Raw genomic sequence first — 21,473 nt, forward strand, 5'->3', positions numbered from 1 at the left:
CCCGTTTTTTCAGCAGTGCTGTTTCCGGAAGAATTTTTTCCATTCATTTTCCCCATAGGAATTCTTTGTTAAAGATTTATAAGCCATGAACCAAGCCAATCAGCTACGAGGTGAATCATAACATTACAAACGTTGATTTGAAGATTTTTTTTTTTTTTTTTAATCGGACAAAAAGTCAAAGGTACAAGACTGTGTACTTAACGGCTTTAGTGAAGGAAATATCTACAATCCCGTGAAGCATTGCGAACAGCATAATCTATGCTGTCTAAATGTCTTGTGTGATGCATCATTCCACTAATCCATTCCTTTAATCCCGGCTCATTATTCAATATTCAATGATAATTTATACACTTTTATATACACTTTTAATGATCAGATGGCACTTAACAGATCACAATTAACTACCAATAATGTGTGTTGTGTATTGTTAACCTAAAAACCTGAAGTAGCTCACATTTTCTGGGAATATATAATAAAGCGAAGCCTTTCCACAAACAATACACCAGGCTGATCCAAACTCCCTGAACTGGCTGAGGCACGGTTGTCTCTACAGAAAAGGCGGGACAGCTGTAATCCACCTTCCCTCGTGAGAGTCTAAGCTCGTCTCTAATTGACATCTCAACGCCTCAGACGACTGAGTCTCGCTTTCATGTAGCAGACAGCGTCTCCTTCTCTGAAACTAATCCTGTTACGCCCCTTATCCACGGACTCAACATTATTTACCCAGCCTTTAAACAAGACCCATTCATGCTTAATCAACTTACAGTGTGTCTGCATGCAGAGGTTTGACACATTTGAACTATAAAGAGCATCTAATTCCAAGTTTTCCAGGCACTAACACAAATATTGCTATGACTTATTAAAGGTGATATGTGCCATTTTCTACTTAATATTAACTTAATATGCATAAGTATTGTTTCCATACCATCTGATGATGCTAGTGGCACAGATATTACACACTTTACCTTTATCAAATTCACAAACACAAAAATGATATATCCATCTAAAATGAGAACAGGACCAAGGCGGCTGGAACTACTAAACACCACATTTTATAGATTTTACATACATTTTAAGAAGTTGCTAAAGTTTTGTGGGTGGTTGACGGTATCACCATGCGGCTGCAAAGGTGTTCTGAATGTTTTTAACATGTTGCTATTAGGTTGCTAGGGTCTTAGTGGTTACGAGGTTTCTGCTTAAAAGTCTAGAGAGGCTATAGGGTATTTGTAATATGATTATAAAAAAGTAATTGTAATAAAAAATATAAATGCATACATGCGTGCATGCGTGCATGTATTCATGCATACATGCATGCACATTCATACAATACATTCATACAATACATAATGCATACATTCATACAATACATAATGCATACATTCATACAATACAAACATGCATGCACATTCATACAATACATACATGCATACAATACATACATGCATGCACATTCATACAATACATACATGCATACATACAATACATGCATGCACATTCATGCATGCACATTCATACAATACATACATGCATGCACATTCATACAATACATAATGCATACATTCATACATACTGTACAATACATACATACAATACAAACATGCATGCAAATTCATACAATACATAAATAAACTTTAAAGACTCAATAATAAATAGTTTTTACAGGGGAAAAAACAAGGAACCATACTTCTCTATATCTGTACAGCACATGAAAAGTCCTGGCATTTTCTGGACAGTCAGCACTATTTAAAACAATAATCCACTACTCAATGTCCAACATTCCCCTGTGAATTGCATCAGTTGGTCTCCCAACGATTTCAGTATTCACTGTGTTCTTCACTTCTCACAACACTTGTCTCAGACTCAGACTGTGTACCAACAACGCATATAAATGCACTTACAGCAAGACCTTCCACATTCACATAATATGAGAAAATGGCCTTGATTGATGTTTCGCTTCAGCCCAGACTAGAATAAATCCCTTTATTCTATTTAACCGAGAGCTGAACGTCTCTTTCATTTAAAATAACAAGTGGCACAGTGTCTCTCCCTCCCATCAAATAATTTCTATAGCTGTTTTAACTGGCTGGTTGGCATCCTATCAACTGGTGATGATGTCATGTAGCCGACCAATCAGGAAATGTCTTGTGTGATTCATCGTTCCACTATTTCATTCTTTTAATCTACTGGCTCATTATTCAAACTTTCTGACATCAGGTTATCTATACATATTTGTTGCTATGAGGTTGCTAGGCCACTCGAGGCAGTTGCTAGGGTGTTGCTAGGTGGATCCTGGGGTGTTGTAGTGTTCTACTGGGTGGCTGCTTGCTTGCTGAAAATAATAATAATACAAAAGAAAAAAGAAAAAGGCCTCTTGCACGATTTGAAGCAAAAACAGTGCTTGCCTCAGCAAGAATCACTAATGATGGGCTGGCTTTGTTGTTTTGGTTGGTTGATCTGTCCCGTCCGCCAAGGACAGTCGTGGACTTGTATCAGCAAACATGCACACACACACACACACACACACACACACACACACTCTCACAAACCATGTTCACCTTGGCATATCCTGCCACCCTGCTCGCTAAACGTGATCAGATCCCCAGCCGGCCCTCCAATACAATAAATAATCCAAAGATCAATACCTCCTCAACACACAACAATGACAGAGGCTTCTAATCGCATACAGACATCCTTCATTCACAACCCACCAGAGAACACATCAGTAACATTTATTCAGTAGCTCTGCAATGAGTTATAACAATGGAATAAGATTAGGGACAGAGAGAGACAAGAGGATGTTTATCACCAAAATCTTGTATCAGGGTACAAGTAATTTTATAATCCTGGTATTATGCACAAAAGCCTTACAAAAAGAAATAATAGGTCTATATAAACCAAAATTCTCACAATTTGTAAATGAAAGTAAAATCATATATGTTAACCTCTGATAAAAACAAAAACAAACAAAAATATCACTATAAATATCTATTTTTTAGTGTTCATGCTGTATTGAATACAAAATGAGTGTGTATATGTGTACATATATATATATAGGCTAGATGGCATAGATGGCATATATACATACACACACAGTATATATACACTTTTTCATATAATTCTTAGTGGATAGCAGTACAGTCATATGTAAATTGTATTTTATACAGTATTTTTGTATATAAATTGTATTTTTATCTCACACTAGTGATTTACATTAAAGGTGCCATCGAACATTTTTTACAAGATGTAATATAAGTCTAAGGTGTCCCCTGAATGTGTCTGTGAAGTTTCAGCTCAAAATACCCCATAGATTTTTTTTAATTAATTTTTTTAACTGCCTATTTTGGGGCATAATTAGAAATGCACCGATTCAGGCTGCGGCCCCTTTAATTGCTCGCACTCTCCGCCCCCTCCCGAGCTCTCGACTCTATCATTACATAAACAAAGTTCACACAGCTAATATAACCCTCAAATGGATCTTTACAAAGTGTTCATCATGCATGCTGCATGCATACATTGGATTATGTGAGTATTGTATTTATTTGGATGTTTGCATTTGATTCTGAATGACTTTAAGGCTGTGCTCCATGGCTAACGGCTAATGCTACATTGTTGGAGAGATTTATAAAGAATGAAGTTGTTTATGAATTATACAGACTGCAAGTGTTTAAAAATGAAAATAGCGACGGCTCTTGTCTCCGTGAATACAGTAAGAAACAATGGTAACTTTAACCACATTTAACAGTACATTAACAACATGCTAACGAAACATTTAGAAAGACAGTTTACAAATATCACAAAAAATATCATGTTATCATGGATCATGTCAGTTATTATTGCTCCATCTGCCATTTTTCACTATTGTTCTTGCTTGCTTACCTAGTCTGATGATTCAGCTGTGCACAGATCCAGACGTTAATACTGGCTGCCCTTGTGTAATGCCTTGAACATGGGCTGGCATATGCAAATATTGGGGGCGTACATATTAATGATCCCGACTGTTACGTAACAGTCAGTGTTATGTTGAGATTCGCCTGTTTTTTTAATGAGATTTACATAAGGAGGAGGAAGCAATGGAGTTTGAGACTCACTGTATGTCATTTCCATGTACTGAACTCTTGTTATTCAACTATGCCGAGGTAAATTAAATTTTTGATTCTAGGGCACCTTTAAAAAAATATCTAATGTAGTGCTTTTTTGCTGGTTAAATTCAACAAACCCTTGGTTCATATATTAAACAAGTGACAAAAGCTTTTTTTTTTTTAAAGATGCTTTAGATTATTTTCATTTTAAAAATTGCATAATTCTACATTTACTTGAATGGTACTACTTAATTTTATTTGCTTATTTTATTGAAAACTAAAAGATCAGATTATTCATAACAAAAGAATAATAAGTGTGGCATCAGTGCAAAAACAGCTTCACATTATGTAACACTTGACGTACAAACAAGTGTTGCTCAATGTTTTGTTGTTCTCACATGTAAATAACAATCCTACTGATAACCATGCAAATATATCTACTGTGACATTGCACAGTCCTAAATATAAATGCTTCTCAGAAGAGAGCGAAGCTTCCTGTATCTTTTCCATCACTCTGGTCATCTACACATATCATTCAGAGACTTATATAGTGATATAGTGAGAGAGATCGATACCAGCAGGCACTGACTGCACTGATATTTTCATACTCCAGGAAAAGATGGCAAAAAGCCCAGAACAAGAGAGACTCTGAAGGGAAGAAAGCAGCTTCACTTTAAAGTGTAGTAGTACACAAAGACACACACTGCCATTTTGAGACACACACATATGGCTAAATATAAAATGTGAACCAACTGATATAGAACCTTGAAGCTTTAGGAGGGGATCTGGAGGGAAAGTCTTCACTAAGCCCCGCCTTTAAAACATTACTGACCAATACTACCTTTTTTAGCAACTGTTGGCATCCTCCATATTAGCTTTTACTCTTTTATAATATATGTTTATGGAAATTTTGTGTGTTTGAATCATTTTGAATGGAATTTACAGAAATTATCAGTAACACTTTAGTATAGGGAACAAGTATTCACTATTAACTATGACTTTTCCCTCAATACACTCCTAATTTACTGCTTATTAATAGTTAGTTGTTAATTTTAGGTATTGGGTAGGATTAAGAATGTAGAATAAGGTCATGCAGAATAAGGCATTAATATGTGCTTAATAATGACTAATAAACAGCCAATATTCTAGTAATATGCATGCTAATAAGCAACTAGTTGAAACACCCTAAAATAAAGTGTTACCAAATTATCCAAAAATACAGTAAAGTCTTGTTGCCGGAGCACTTATAATAGTCGGAAAACATACCCAGAGATAATATAAGTGGCAATTTGATCCCCTTGTGCAAATCTTTAACTAAATATTTTTTCAAAATAATACACAATGCATGGCCTGGAATTAACTTTGTTTCAACTCTTTAAGCTTGTCTAAGCAAGCAACAGTAACTGAAGGCAAATGATCAACTAATTTGAATTTGAATGGACCTTGTACAGTACTTTAGCAAATTTTAATTCTCACAGAAGTGTGTTGTAATCATATAATTATGTGAATTATTGCTAAATAAATAAAAGCAACTGAATAATTAATTCCTTGCTTCAAATTAAATGACTGACTAATAGGATTGATTCCAGTTACTAACACACAGAAAAGTTCCCATCATGGCAACACCCATGCGGTTTTCCTGTGTAAACCGTGGGAAGCCCTGCCAGTTAACAAAAGATTTTCATTCAGCACATATATTTAACAGCCTCCGTGCAACCTGCGGTAATTGTCCTGTTCAACCTGAATGCATAGTGCTTTAATTATCTGAGTTAAAGCCCCATCTGAGTCCACAGGAAATATAAAGGCGTCGGGCCTGCTTTGTTTACATTTCCTTTATCTGCATATATCTAGTATATCCTTGTTTCGGAAATGACTATTGATACTCTCTGATACAGACAGTTAATTCCTTACATGCAAGCATAGAACGCAGTGCTAGTTTGCAGTTGGCTGCAGTCTGTGCTGTGTGTTCAAGCTCAGCTTTTTGGTCCAGACATAGCTGACGCAAGGTGACAACACCGTCACTTTTCATCACCGCTAGTTCTTTGAACTCGGCTTGGTGTGTCCCAGGCTTAAAGGGTTAGTTCACCCAAAAATTTAATTTCTGTCATTAATTACTCACCTTCATGTCGTTTCAAACCTGTAAAACCTTCGCTCATCTTCGTAACACAAATTAAGATATTTTTGATTAAAACCAAGAGGTTTAATCGTTTTTTTTGTTTTGTTTTTGCACACGAAAAGTATTCTCGTCGCTTCATGACATTAAGGTTGAACCACTGTAGACACATTGACTATTTTAACGACGTCTTCACTACCTTTCTGGACCTTGAATGTGGTAATGACGTTGCTTTCTCTTGGGGAATAACCCTTTAAGAGGTAGGTATTAATTCAAAGGCATGTATTCAGAGCGACTGACAGATTATTAATAGTGCATGCACTGAAACAGTATTACGCACCAGTCTGCGGATCTCTCTTTCACACTCTCTCTTGATGCGGTTGATTTCCTCCTGGTGGAGATGGTAGACGCTGCGGATCTCGGCGGCTTTGATCTTGTCGGCTTGCACAGCCACGCTTAATGCCTCCTCCATTTGCCTTTTCACCCCCTTCAGCTCTGAGATCTCCTGCTGCATTCGCATGCGCTCCACTGCAAAACTCCTCCTGGACTCCTCTTGAGCCTCCGCCATCAGCGCAGACTTCACCTGCAGCGGCAGAGAAACCACATGGGATATATTTACATCCAAACCTGAATTTTGTTTAAACTCAGTTATCAGTTCTTTAATATTGGGTTTACTGATAATAGAATAAGTCAACTTTTTAAATAACGATTCAAATGAGAAATGTTTATCTTAATAATTAATCCAAATGAAAGATGACAATACAATTGCAACCATCTAGATTGCAAAACAATTTTTAATATAATTATACTCAATTAATATAATTCCCTAAATATTATTATTGTTGTTGCTATTATTATTTTTATAATGTGTTATGCATTTATTTTTATAGTACTGTGATCATTTAGTATTAATCGGATGTTGCAGCCAGTTGAGGAACTTTAGGTAAATGTTAACCTCTAAATATATGTAAAAAGGACTGCTTTTATTTTCATTCCAGTCCATTTAATTTCTATCCCATTCCATACCTTATCGGTGGATCCATCTCTGAGAGCACTGACGAGCGCCTGAAGTCTCTGGATCTCTCCGTCTTTGATCTTAATGACCCGTACCAGTTCGGACTCGTGCTGACGAAGGAGTGTTTCCCGAACGCCGTGGAGTTCCCGAAGTTTCTCCTCGTGTAGTTTGGATTTTAACTCAGTCACCACCACCGTGGATTTGTGCTGCTCATGACGGACCTCCTGAGACTTCTCCCTTTCCAGCTTACTGACCTGAGAAAGCAGATGTAAACTCAGATGTAACAAATATTCTATCAAACAAATCATGTATTTAATTTAAAAAAAAAAAAAAATAAAAAAAAAAAAAATCACATGGTGCTATCTCAGGCTATACATGTATAAAGAATACATATACATACATATATATATATACATATATACACATATATATATATATATATATATTATAATAAAATTACAAATTTATATTTTAATGCTATTTATAAAGCTGAAGAGATATTTTATCTTAAAAGGTGCCCTAGATTATGTTTTTAAAAGATGTAATATTAGTCTAAGGTGTCCCCTGAATGTGTCTGTGAAGTTTCAGATCAAAATACCCCATAGATTTATTTTTATTAATTTTTTTAACTGCCTATTTTGGGGCATCATTATAAACGCGCCGATTTTATGCTGCGGCCCCTTTAAATCCCGTGGTCCACGCCCACAGAGCTCGCGCTTGCCTTGAACAGTGCCTTAACAAAGTTTACACAGCTAATATAAGCCTCAAAATGGATCTTTACAAAGTGTTCGGCATGCATGCGTCGGATTATGTGAGTATTGTATCCACAAGTTTCCTACGCCCCATGAGGCCTTGCGTCAAACGTGGGAGCGTCTTCTGGTTAGAAGTTAACAAGCTGGACGTGACACTCATTCATTCAACATTTGACAGTCATTCAAGATTTAACGATCCAAACTTGCGAACGTTTGTTTTTTACTTAAAGATTTAAGATTCCAGCATAAATATTTGAACAATGTTTTACAATAAAAAAATGTTACATTAATAGTAATGTATTAATTTATGTCAGGAGTGCAGATCAATCATGCTAAATCTAACAGACCTATTCAGTTGCGCCTGCTTCCATTTATTTACGATCACGAGAATGCACAAAACAACTCCACTAAGGCTTTTAAATCCAAAGGCTTACACATTTAGAAATATATTGATAACATACCCTATGTTTACGTCACTTTTCTGAGCATTTCTATTTATTTCCCTCTAAATTATGCGATGATTGCAATCCGAGGATGTTTGCGCGATCTCTTGTCTATCTATCCTGATCCTTTAAGCCAGAGCAACAGAGGGAGCTCATGAGAAGGCAACAGGAGTTATGAGTTATACGAGTTAACCGGAGTGTGTGAATCTGTGAAAGATATGCATTTGTCAGGAATCAACAGGCACAGGGAAGAGACAGATAAAACATTAAACTAAATAAATACACGATTATAATCATATAAGAATTGTCTTCGTCCCTCAAGCAGTCTCTGATATTTTCCATAAACGTGTGTATTTATCGCAATGGTTAACATCAGTATCCTTTAGCATCGCATACAGTGGAAACGCGACTGGCTCTGGCACGCACGATACGTTAGGAGTAAAATATCACATCATATGGCTTTGGTGCATCAGTGACAGGTGAAGTACAGACAGCGGGTTGTTAATGTATTGCAGGGTCAGGATGCTCTAGTCATGCAGCAGCACTTTTGTGGAAGGTCAGTAAAGTAAAGGGCAATTAAGGGCACAAACTGTTTATTGTATTGTGATATTATTAACTAATAAATGTACTAAACTGAAATGTTGTCCCTGAGCACCGTAACGACATCTCTCATAAAGATTTGCAACTTTGCAAAGTAAACAATGATCCAAAAAACACTTAGCCTCTTCGCTAATTAGCACACTAAATACCATTGGTATGCTACTTCCGCCGCCTCACCGGAAGTTGTACCCACGTTCTCTTTTACAGTAGTGGCCCGCGGAAACAGGTGGATACTGTTATATTGTTTACTTCTGATTTTGAATGAGTTTGATAGTGCTCCGTGGCTAACGGCTAATGCTACTCTGTTGGAGAGATTTATAAAGAATGAAGTTGTGTTTATGCATTATACAGACTGCAAGTGTTTAAAAATGAAAATAGCGACGGCTCTCTTGTCTCCGTGAATACAGTAATAACCGATGGTAACTTTAACCACATTTAACAGTACATTAGCAACATGCTAACGAAACATTTAGAAAGACAGTTTACAAATATCACTAACAATGTCATGTTATCATGGATCATGTCAGTTATTGCTCCATCTGCCATTTTTCGCTATTGTTCTTGCTTGTTTACCTAGTCTGATGATTCAGCTGTGCACAGATCCAGACGTTAATACTGGCTGCCCTTGTCTAATGCCTTTTATAATGTTGGAAACGTGGGCTGGCATATGCAAATATTGGGGCGTACACCCCGACTGTTACGTAACAGTCAGTGTTATGTTGAGATTCGCCTGTTCTTCGGAGGTCTTTTAAACAAATGAGATTTATATAAAAAGGAGGAAAAAATGGAGTTTGAGACTCACTGTATGTCATTTCCATGTACTGAACTCTTGTTATTTAACAATGCCAAGATAAATTCAATTTTTCATTCGAGGGCACCTTTAAAAAATAACATTTTAACAATTTAATTAAGTGTAATACAATGTATAATGTTGTTTATGTAAAGCAACGCTGCACTACAGTCTACAGCTGTGGGCAATGTTCCATAATTCAGTGTAGAGCAGAATATATTGAGCGTGCCCTAAAAATAAGAGAGTTAGTGTGTCAGGACACGACCCTACAACAGGGTTACATCAGGACACGTCCTCTCTGTTCTGACACAATCTGACACATGCTGCCACAGGCAAGCAGTAAACAACAACACTAACATAACAAAGAGATACCACCTTAAAACTCAGCCACAAAACAGAAAGACAACACTGGAGGAAACTAAAAATACCCCAAATGTCAGCAGAATATTGTTATGCCCTTCACTTTTATGAAACAGACAGAGTAACAGGAAGCTATTAAGGATAGAAAACAGAATTGATTCTACGTCTCACAATTCAACATGTCAACATCAATACATATCTGCTGCAACACAGCTCTGACATGCATGTTTTTATGGATCTGACTGACCATGTTCATACAATCAAAGGGGTGGTTGATTATGATTTCTCTTTTTTAACTTTAGTTAGTGTGTGATGTTGCTGATTGAGCATCAACAACATCTGCAAAGTTACGACGCTCAAAGTTCAATGCAAAGGGAGATTTTCTTTTAAAGAATTCACTGTTTAAGGACTACAATGAGCTTCTTCCCAGGTTGGTGACATCACTAACCCTAAAATTTACGTAAACCCCGCCCCCGAGAACATGCAGCAAAGGTGGTGAAGCCATGTTGGGCTGCTGTAGAGAAGAGGAAGAGTTGTTGTAGTAAAGTGTTAAGATGACGGCACATGCTAGTGGATGAGTTGAATCAACTCCACAGCAACTACATAAATTTATCCACTAACCATTCAGAAATGTCCAGTTTCATTCTAAAAGTTGTAACTTCTTCCTGAGTCTCTCCATCATCAGTGTCGACTCCGGTTTGAACAATGTAAGGCTGAACACTGTTACTGACAATCCTCATTTTGGCTTCGCGAGATTCTCCAGTTTTGTTGTTGTTGAGCAACCGAAGCGTGAGCTGTTAAAGCTCCACCCTCTTTTGGAAAGTGGGCCGGGAGCAGCAGCTCATTTGCATTTAAAGGGACACACACAAAAACGTGTGAAAAAATTCTTGATTAGAATAGTAAATATGACCACTTTGATCACCTTTACTCCACAATTGCATGATTTGATCTATCATTCATGTATGTAGCACAACATGTGTGGAATGACTTGAATACTTCCCTAACCCAATAAGCAACAATAATAGAGATGCTTGCCTTAGCAGACACCACTAAATAAAACTAGGTTAGGAATGTCTTAAACGTTGAGAGAAGAGTAAAAGTCTCTGCTTTGCACCCTGCAGGTCTGCTGACTTTTATAGATCTAACTCTGACTGTTGGCATTCAGATGGAGACAGTAACTTATATGGCTGACACCACACCAATCTAGACCAAAACTGGGTCAGACGGTCACTGGACAGCTTCGCCTGTTTTCATAAAACTGCAGAGGAGAAGTAATTTTGGGCCTACAGGGAGTGTGCATTTTAATGCAGCGTAAGAGAACATGTGGAGAAAAGGTTTAGAGTCCAGCGAGAGTCAGCAGTGCTGATATCCCATTAGCCTCGGCTAAAGACCCAGCCATCTGTGACGTTAAATAAATGTTCAGGGTTCAATATCAGTTCAGAGCTCTATTGACAGCATTTGTGGCATAATGTTGATTACCACAGTAAATAATTTAGACCCCTTTTGATTAGTCATTTTCAAAATATATTTTCTGACTTACAAAGTATGTATTTAAAAACTTTTAATTCATTTTTTTCTAATGGTTTGTAATGATAAGTATTTATCATCATACTTTTTTACTTTTAATTATTTATACTTTTTTATATTTAATTAATATAACTATTTTATTTCATGAGTAAAGCAAAGGTTGTAACAGTAGTGACACATTTTCAATAAAATATGACTAAATCAATATTTTTATACCATTTTTTTTTTTTTTTTTTTTTACATAAAACTTTTTTAAATTAACATTATATAATATAATATAATTGATATGCATAAATACAAAATAAATAACTAATAACCTTGTCATGAGCTTGGAAGTTTTAAACTTTATAAAATTTTAAAAACTAGTTTTAAAAGGGACCTATTATGCCCCTTTTCACAAGATGTAATATAAGTCTCTGGTGTCTCCAGAATGTTTCTGTGAAGTTTCAGCTCAAAATACTCCACAGATCATTTATAGCTTGTCAAATTTGCCCCTATTTGGGTGTGAGAAAAAACAGTTTTTGTGTGTGTCCCTTTAAATGCAAATGAGCTGCTGCTCCCGCCCCCTTTCCAAAAGAGGGCGGAGCTTTAACAGTTCATGCTTCGGTTGCTCAACAACAAAGCTGGATAATTTCACGCAGCCAAAATGAGGATTGTCAGTTGCAATGTTTTAGACTGGACACTGATGGAGAGACTGTGAAATTATTTTATGTGTTAATCAACATTACACAAATATTCAATAATATAACTATTATTGAACACAGAACAGTCCTTTCATTAAAGTAATGTTAAATAAAACATTACCAAAACAGAGCAGGTTAGCAAAACAAACTCTGGCACACTATTTGCAATGAAGTCTCTATCACAGCAAGATAAATTGCAAAGATGTTGCACTCTTAAAAAAATGATCCACAAATCTCTGTTCAGTGGTGACGGGGTTGCACTAGGTTGGAAAAGTCTTTTATGCCATTCTTTGATGTTTGGAGGAAGCAAGAAACAATAGTGTAGGAAAAAAACATCAAAAACCTACAAATATCAGTCTTCCTTTCCCTGGCAGACCTGATCTTGACATTTTGATCTGAGGGGGACTGAAACAACGGTCAGGAAATGGGATTGAAACTAGAAAAAAAATTGTTTTAATGGAAATACAGTCCAAAAATGCCATTTACTCTTCCTCAATACACATATAGATGTAGACATACTAGCTATATAATGCAAAACTCCAACCCCAGTCCACGAAAAAAAAATATCAAAACTAAGATGCAACAATGGCTTCTTCAGTATTGACATCAAAAACATGAGCTAATTAAAGAGATAATTCACCCAAAAATTACAAACCCGATTCCAAGAAAGTTGTACAAATTGTGAATAAAAAAGGAATGCAATAATTTACAAATCTCATAAACTTATATTTTATTCACAATAGAATATAGATAACATATCAAATGTTGAAAGTGAGACATTTTGAAATGTCATGCCAAATATTGGCTCATTTTGGATTTCATGAGAGCTACACATTCCAAAAAAGTTGGGACAGATAGCAATAAGAGGCCGGAAAAGTTAAATGTACATATAAGGAACAGCTGGAGGACCAATTTGCAACTTATTAGGTCAATTGGCAACATGATTGGGTATAAAAAGAGCCTCTCAGAGTGGCAGTGTCTCTCAGAAGTCAAGATGGGCAGAGGATCACCAATTCCCCCAATGCTGCGGCCAAAAATAGTGGAGCAATATCAGAAAAGAGTTTCTCAGAGAAAAATTGCAAAGAGTTTGAAGTTATCATCATCTACAGTGCATAATATCATCCAAAGATTCAGAGAATCTGGAACAATCTCTGTGCGTAAGGGTCAAGGCCGGAAAACCATACTGGATGCCCGTGATCTTCGGGCCCTTAGACGGCACTGCATCACATACAGGAATGCTACTGTAATGGAAATCACAACATGGGCTCAGGAATACTTCCAGAAAACATTGTCGGTGAACACAATCCACCGTGCCATTCGCCGTTGCCGGCTAAAACTCTATAGGTCAAAAAAAAAAAGCCATATCTAAACATGATCCAGAAGTGCAGGCGTTTTCTCTGGGCCAAGGCTCATTTAAAATGGACTGTGGCAAAGTGGAAAACTGTTCTGTGGTCAGACGAATCAAAATTTGAAGTTCTTTTTGGAAAACTGGGATGCCATGTCATCCGGACTAAAGAGGACAAGGACAACCAAAGTTGTTATCAGCGCTCAGTTCAGAAGCCTGCATCTCTGATGGTATGGGGTTGCATGAGTGCATGTGGCATGGGCAGCTTACACATCTGGAAAGGCACCATCAATGCTGAAAGGTATATCCAAGCTCTAGAACAACATATGCTCCCATCCAGACGTCGTCTCTTTCAGGGAAGACCTTGCATTTTTCCAACATGACAATGCCAGACCACATACTGCATCATTTGCAACATCATGGCTGTGTAGAAGAAGGATCCGGGTACTGAAATGGCCAGCCTGCAGTCCAGATCTTTCACCCATAGAAAACATTTGGCGCATCATAAAGAGGAAGATGCGACAAAGAAGACCTAAGACAGTTGAGCAACTAGAAGCCTGTATTAGACAAGAATGGGACAACATTCCTATTCCTAAACTTGAGCAACTTGTCTCCTCAGTCCCCAGACGTTTGCAGACTGTTATAAAAAGAAGAGGGGATGCCACACAGTGGTAAACATGGCCTTGTCCCAACTTTTTTGAGATGTTGATCCCATGAAATTTAAAATCAACACATTTTTCCCTTAAAATGATAAATTTTCTCAGTTTAAACATTTGATATGTCATCTATGTTGTATTCTGAATAAAATATTGAAATTTGAAACTTCCACATCATTGCATTCTGTTTTTATTCACAATTTGTACACTTTTGAACAATTTGAACTTTTTTGGAATCGGGTTTGTAAAATTCTGTCATCATTTACTCACTCTCTTGTTGTTCCAAACCTGTATGAATTTTTTCTTCTGCTGAACACAAAAGAAGATATTTTATGCTATGGAACACATAATACTATGGAAGTCGATGGCTACTGTCAACTGTTTGATTACCAACATTATTTAAAAATGTGTGTTCAACAGAAGAAATTCATACAGTTTTGGAACAACATGAAAGTGAGTAAATGATGACAATTTTTATTTCTGGGTAAACTATCCCTTTAACATATGACCACCCACATTTGCATATTAACACCTATTCAGTATTTAACAATGTCGTCCTACTGTGTGTGGAGGTTAACCAATCATAACCTGCTTCATTTGCATAGAATGCACAGCTGGTTTAATTCTACAGGACAGAAAAACAGACATGACTATAAGTGGACTTCATAAGAGTATCTTTCTCACTCATAATAACATTCCATGTCTCAAAACCCCAATCAAACATGCTTTTTAAAACAAACCTCTCCTTTCTGTAGTAGCACAAACTTGGGACTATACAGTTGAGAGACATGCTGTGTGAGACACCAGCACCATCTATTTCCATCATACATGATGAGTATTGTTCATTCAGGCCTAACAACAGTAGAGACAGCTCCTACGTCCCCTCTTACTGTCAGTCTAAAGAAGCCCATCACAATAGCTGCATTGATGCAAGCAGTCTGACAGCACATCTATGATTCGTATCTGACAGTCTCACACAGTGGTGTGCCGTCACTGCACTCACCAAGAGAACATCTTCATTTTCGCGGGTGTGTATGCTCTGACTGCCTGAAAACCTGCTGCAGGTTCACGGTTAATCTCTGAATCTGACGCTAAGAGACTGTTTTGTGCTTAAAGTGCAGTGTGGCGATTATATAAGAGCACTTAAATTGAATCACATCTTACAGCATCTTAAAGGCATAGTCAAGATCTGACTCAAAAGAATTTGTTCAAAAACCGGACATTAACCATCTTTTCGAATCTTGAAGACTTTAGCTCCCATTTATGGTAATTCCATAGAAGAGTGCCAACAAAAAAGTATCAAAACCTTTCATTTTGTGTTCTGCGGAATGAAAGCATTTGGTACAACATGAAAAATATAATATTATGGGTGAACTCTCTTTTAAATCATTTCCTTAACCATTTATCTTTCTCTCCAGGGTCTCTGTTAGTCTAACATGATTCTCAGAGACATCAGTCATTCACAGGCAGGACTGGACTCAAGTTTGCTTTTGGCTATTTGACAAAAAGTAGCCTGTCTCTGTGTTTACTTCCCTGCAGGTTTTGACATCAGAACACAGAACACTCGTTGTTTATCTCAAATTACAATGAATCAATTTCCTCCATATATCCACAATACCGATGCCCTGAGTCGTTCCTGAACATTGCATTTGATGTTCCTGCAATCAGAAAAGCAATTTTACAGAAAACAAGGTATAGCAGTGTGTTTGACTTTCAGGCATCGGCGATAATTGGCCTGTTAGAGTGTTTTCCCAGTCCTGCAGTACATGGGTCAGAATTTTAAAATAAAGCTCTCCCATTGCTGAAGGATGTGCACAGGGGAAAATGCATTATTCTAGATCATTTACACTTTGCTTTTAATTCAAACATCGTACTGCATCAGCAAGGAGATTCAGATGAAAGATATAGGATTATATACACACACACGTGACCCCTGTCAGATAATTGAACCTCATTACTATATCAGCTATACATTGTCTGATCGCACTCATTAAATTTAGCCTGACATTTTCTTAATGGTAGCATTACTATAACTGTGGCTGATGTTATGATGATTAATTAGAGTAATAATGGTGTCCCTTATGACTACTTTAAATGGTTCAGATGATGAAAGGGTCAACCAGAAGGGTTGTACAGTACATTAATATCCTCTGTGATATTTGAATGTGCAGTATAAAGAAATCTTTGAGCATTAATGCTCGTTGGTGGCAATCAGGGCTTTCTGGTGTGCTTTCTTGCAGAACCTTGCTGTCATTTATTTTCACCCTGAGATGTGTGTATTGATCTTGGACAGCCACTGCAGTATGCACAAAGACACCCAATGAGCGGACACAAACACACACACACACACACACACACACACACACACACACACACACACACACACACACGCACGCGCAGGATAGGGGCGAGTATGACCAAAATTATATATAAAGTCAAACCAAAACTTATTCAGACACCTTGAACATTTCATTAATTAATACAGTTTATTCACTATAGTTTAAAAAAATGGTATTAAAATATGACAAGATCTCAGAGTTAAACTGTGTCAGAAAAAAATAAACTTTATGTCAGATAACACTTAAGCAAAACATGGTCAGGTCAATGTGTCTGAATAACTTTTGGTTCCAATTTTTGAAAATTTTACAGGTAGTCCACTGTATAAAGAATTTTTGTGTATAATATGCCACGGTACTTTTTTTTGCTATCCTCACTTACATAAATGAACTATAATGTCCTGAACCCGCTAGTAAAAATATATCAAAAATGTCTGAATAATTTTTGGTTTGATTGTAGCCATTTTATATTTTAATATTTCAAAATGTAATTTATTCCTGTGATGCAAAGCTGAATTTTTAGCATCATTACTCCAGTCTTCAGTGTCACATGATCCTTCAGAAATCATTTTAATATGCTGATTTGCTGCTCAAGAAACATTTCTTAAATAAACAAAAGTAAAAATTGATTTTTTTTATTTAATTAGACTCAATTATGATGGGATTAGTCACATTCAAAGCAAATTTAAATCAAACACAGTACATAAAAGCTGTAAAATAGCCAGTTTTTTTTTTAAATAATGTAGATTTATAATATTTGTTATATTATCCTAGCATTAAATTTAATAAACTTGTAAAAACTGTAAATTTGACATCTTTCTGTCTTTTTACAGCCATAATCAATCAATCAATCAATCAATCAATCAATCAATCAATCAACCAATCAACCAATCAACCAATCAATCAATCAATCAATCAATCACTTTACTTTTGGGTTTCACATAATATCAAACCAGTTCTAATCAAGTATGACCTAACAAATCTGCATGTTTCAAACACAACATTGCAACGATTATCATGTTGATATTTGCAATCATCCTGTGTAAGAGTCAGCAAACCTAGAATATGAAACATAAAGCAGCCCTTGCTTGCACTAATGTCACTAATGATTTACCTGAAAACAAAAGTCAAAATATACTGGATTTAGATTGCATTATATGGCAAACCAACATTTATGAGTCTAAGATACAAAAGCCTATGATAAAAGATGACACACAGACCCATTGGGCTTTAAATGGTTTTAAACACATTCTGCATTACTTTGTGTACCTTTCATGTGGCTCTAATGCTTTTAAGATTATTAATGAGCAGGTGTAGATCAGTTTTTACCAGTTTTTCATCTCTGAGAATTTCTTCAGTTCAATGTTATCACAATTGAGGCATTAGTGAGTTGAGTTCAACCTCGATCAAATCAAATGAAGTGTTCATCATACTGACAGTGAACAGAGGTTCACACCAATCAGTTAACCATCAGGACATGAAATAGATGGTTTAGATACTCTCACGGCTCTTAAAGACCATCTTCTCCCCTTGAGATCAACAAGACACAAATGTACTGGACTAAGCCAAACCATTAACCCCTGACCAGCTGTCAGTCACAAGCTATCCTGACATTGAACCGGCTTTGACAAAATGCCTATAGTTTTTTTCACCCTCATTTAACACTGTTTCCCAGTGCTAATGAACCCATAAACAGCTACAACACCAACTCAGTCACTCAGTCACAAAATTTGCCCAATCCATAAAACATAACGTTCATGACATCGCCATTAATGGAGAGGCCATCAAACTTGTTTGGTACGGCTGAAATTGAGGGAGTGAATTTCTTGAGCGAATCTCCAGGGTGAACTGCTTGTGAATAACACTTGAATTTTTATTTTAAAGGTATAATTCAGCCACAAAATAAAATTCTGTCATTATTGTTCCAAACCCGAAATTTTCCAAACCCCAAATTACTGTTTTGAAAAAAAACATGGAGGAGAGTAAAGTAAATAATAATTAGTTAATTATATAAATAAACATTAACAGTTTTAATTTCGGAGTGAACTGCCTTTGAGTCAAATTAATGTTTGCTTTATTATAATTATGACCATTTTACAAGACTAAATGCTATAAATCACAAAACAGGTTTTCACATTAGTTAACTCATTCCTAAAATATACACTACAGTTCAAAGGTTTGGAAATGTTTTTGAGAGAAGTCTCTTATGCTCACTAAAGCTGCATTTATTTGATAAAAAAACACAGTAAAGTTAGTAATATTGTGAAATATTATTACCATTTAAAATATTTTTATATATTGTCAAATGTAATTTATTCCTGTGATCAAAGATGAATTTTCAGCATCACATGATCTTTAAAGGTGCCATAGAACATCTTTTTAAAAGATGTAATATAAGTCTAAGGTGTCCCCTGAATGTGTCTGTGAAGTTTCAGCTCAAAATACCCCATAGATTTTTTTTATTCATTTTTTTAACTGGCTATTTTGGGGCATCATTAAATATGTGCCGATTCAGGCTGCGGCCCCTTTAAATTCTCACGCTCCCCACCCACGGAGCTCGCGCTTGCCTTAAACAGCATAAACAAAGTTCACACAGCTAATATAACCCTCAAAATGGATCTTTACAAAGTGTTCGTCATGCAACATGTCTAATCGCATAAGTATGGTATTTATTTGGATGTTTACATTTGATTCTGAATGAGTTTAATAGTAGCCTATGTGTGGCTAACAGGCTAAAGCTAACATTACACACTGTTGGAGAGATTTATAAAGAATTAAGTTGTTTATGAATTATACAGACTGCAAGTGTTTAAAAAAATGAAAATAACGACTTGTCTCCGTGAATACAGTAAGAAACGATGGTAACTTTAACCACATTTAACAGTACATTAGCTACATGCTAACGAAACATTTAGAAAGACAAAGTCAGTTATTATTGCTCCATCTGCCATTTTTTGCTATTGTCCTTGCTTGCTTACCTAGTCTGATGATTCAGCTGTGCACAGATCCAGACGTTAATACTGCCTGCCCTTGTGTAATGCCTTGAACATGGGCTGGCATATGCAAATATTGGGGGCGTGCATATTAATGATCCCGACTGTTACGTAACAGTGTTATGTTGAGATTCGCCTGTTCTTCGGAGGTCTTTTAAACAAATGAGATTTATATAAGGAGGAGGAAACAATGGAGTTTGAGACTCACTGTATGTCATTTCCATGTGCTGAACTCTTGTTATTCAACTATGCCAAGGTAAATTCAATTTTTAATTTTAGGGCACCTTTAAGAAATTATTCTATGATCGTATGGTGCTCAAGAAACATTTACTATTATTATTATTATCATCAAATTTTTGTGGAAATCATGATACATGCTTTGATGAATAGAAAACACAAATGAAATATATTTATTTGAAATAGAAATATTTTGTGACATTATAAAGCTTTTTACTGTCACTAAATTAATTTAATGCATCCTTGCTAGATTAAAGTATTATTATTTTTATTAAAAAGGTACCGCAAAGCAACAGCTCTGATTCCACCCACTCATATAATACAGAACAAGAATTCAAAGGCAATTGTAGTGACATAAGCAGTTGATGTGACAACAAAAGATGACTGAACTCCAAAGAAAATAAATCTTTCAAATATACAGAAGGAAATTAGGTCAGTATTAAAAGCAATGCAGCAGATGAGATGCCATTTTCTAATCAAACCACAAAATATAGAAACAAAACAATACACACGAAATGGAGTAAAGACACTTGCATGTTTTCCACAACAAACTACAAATAGTAGTGTCTAACCTTGGTTTTCTCCTGCTGCAGTTCAATTTGGATTTCCGTGAGTTTGGCCCTCAGCTCCTCATTGGCTGCCTGCAGGGCTGCCATGGCGTCAGGCCGCTCCCCTTTGCCCCGCCCACTGGGGGCTTTCTTGGACATATTGGGCTGTACTCCACAGGCCACGCCCCTTTCAGGGATGACCTGAACTTGTGAACGGTCAAGATTCGCTTCTGTTTGTTCCTCAGCTACATCTTTCCACCCACCTGCAGTTCACAAGGAAACAAGTATTTACAGAGGTCAACGAGACCTAGAACAATTACAGCATTATAGTTTGATTGTTTAAATGAAAGAAAATCAGCTTGAAATACAAATAAAAAGCCCATGAAATGGTTTAAAGAAGTTTCTTTTCTGCTGACACGTTTCCATTTAAAACAGATAGTTTGGATGGCATCTTCTCAGAAGACCCTCATGTCGCTCCAAACCCCTAAGACCTTCATTCATCTTCGGAACACAAATTAAGATATTTTTGAGGAAATCCATGAGCTTTCTGGTCTCTGATAGACTGCAACACAATTACCACTTTCAAGGCCCAGAAAGGTAGTAAAGACATCGTTAAAATAGTCCATGTAACTACAGGGGTTAAACCTTCCGAAGATGAACGAAAGTCTTACGGGTTTGGACCGACATGAGGGTTAGTAATTAATGACAGAAATTTTCATTTTTGGTGAAACTAAATCTTTAACTATATGGGACAATGTTTCCAAGCATCTGTAACCACGGCAATAATCACTGCGACATCACACAAATGCTAATCTGTTAATTTAATTAATTAATGCCTTCATTTAATTCAACATTGGTCAATTAATGATAGTGTTCCATCTTAATAGTGAGATTAATTTCTTATATAAACACCAGATAATGCACCAATTTGAATTTTTTCAAGAGTTTAACTCTTTATTGGCAAAAAAGACACTATGAGCACCTTATTACTCCCTT

At 36.3% G+C, this 21,473-nt stretch overlaps 1 protein-coding gene across 12 annotated transcripts in view; it reads right to left on the minus strand.

The window, feature by feature from the left end:
• The window catches only part of jakmip3 (Janus kinase and microtubule interacting protein 3), a 54,079-nt gene that overhangs the window by 26,202 nt on the left and 6,404 nt on the right, over positions 1-21,473 (minus strand). For 11 of the 12 annotated variants that reach the window (XM_048170137.1, XM_048170139.1, XM_048170135.1 and 8 more), the window contains 3 exons: positions 20,502-20,740; positions 7,219-7,461; positions 6,533-6,775 (listed from right to left, as the gene is read on the minus strand). In XM_048170137.1, coding sequence (XP_048026094.1) covers positions 6,533-6,775; positions 7,219-7,461; positions 20,502-20,636 — 621 coding nt within the window. In that variant the 5' untranslated portion in view covers positions 20,637-20,740. Of the gene's footprint in view, positions 1-6,532; positions 6,776-7,218; positions 7,462-9,575; positions 9,611-20,501; positions 20,741-21,473 lie in introns of those variants that run through there. The other variant, XM_048170145.1, reaches the window with a different exon arrangement.

This window comes from Megalobrama amblycephala, linkage group LG20 (genome assembly GCF_018812025.1).
Source record: "Megalobrama amblycephala isolate DHTTF-2021 linkage group LG20, ASM1881202v1, whole genome shotgun sequence".
NCBI classification, from domain to species: Eukaryota; Metazoa; Chordata; class Actinopteri; order Cypriniformes; family Xenocyprididae; genus Megalobrama; species Megalobrama amblycephala.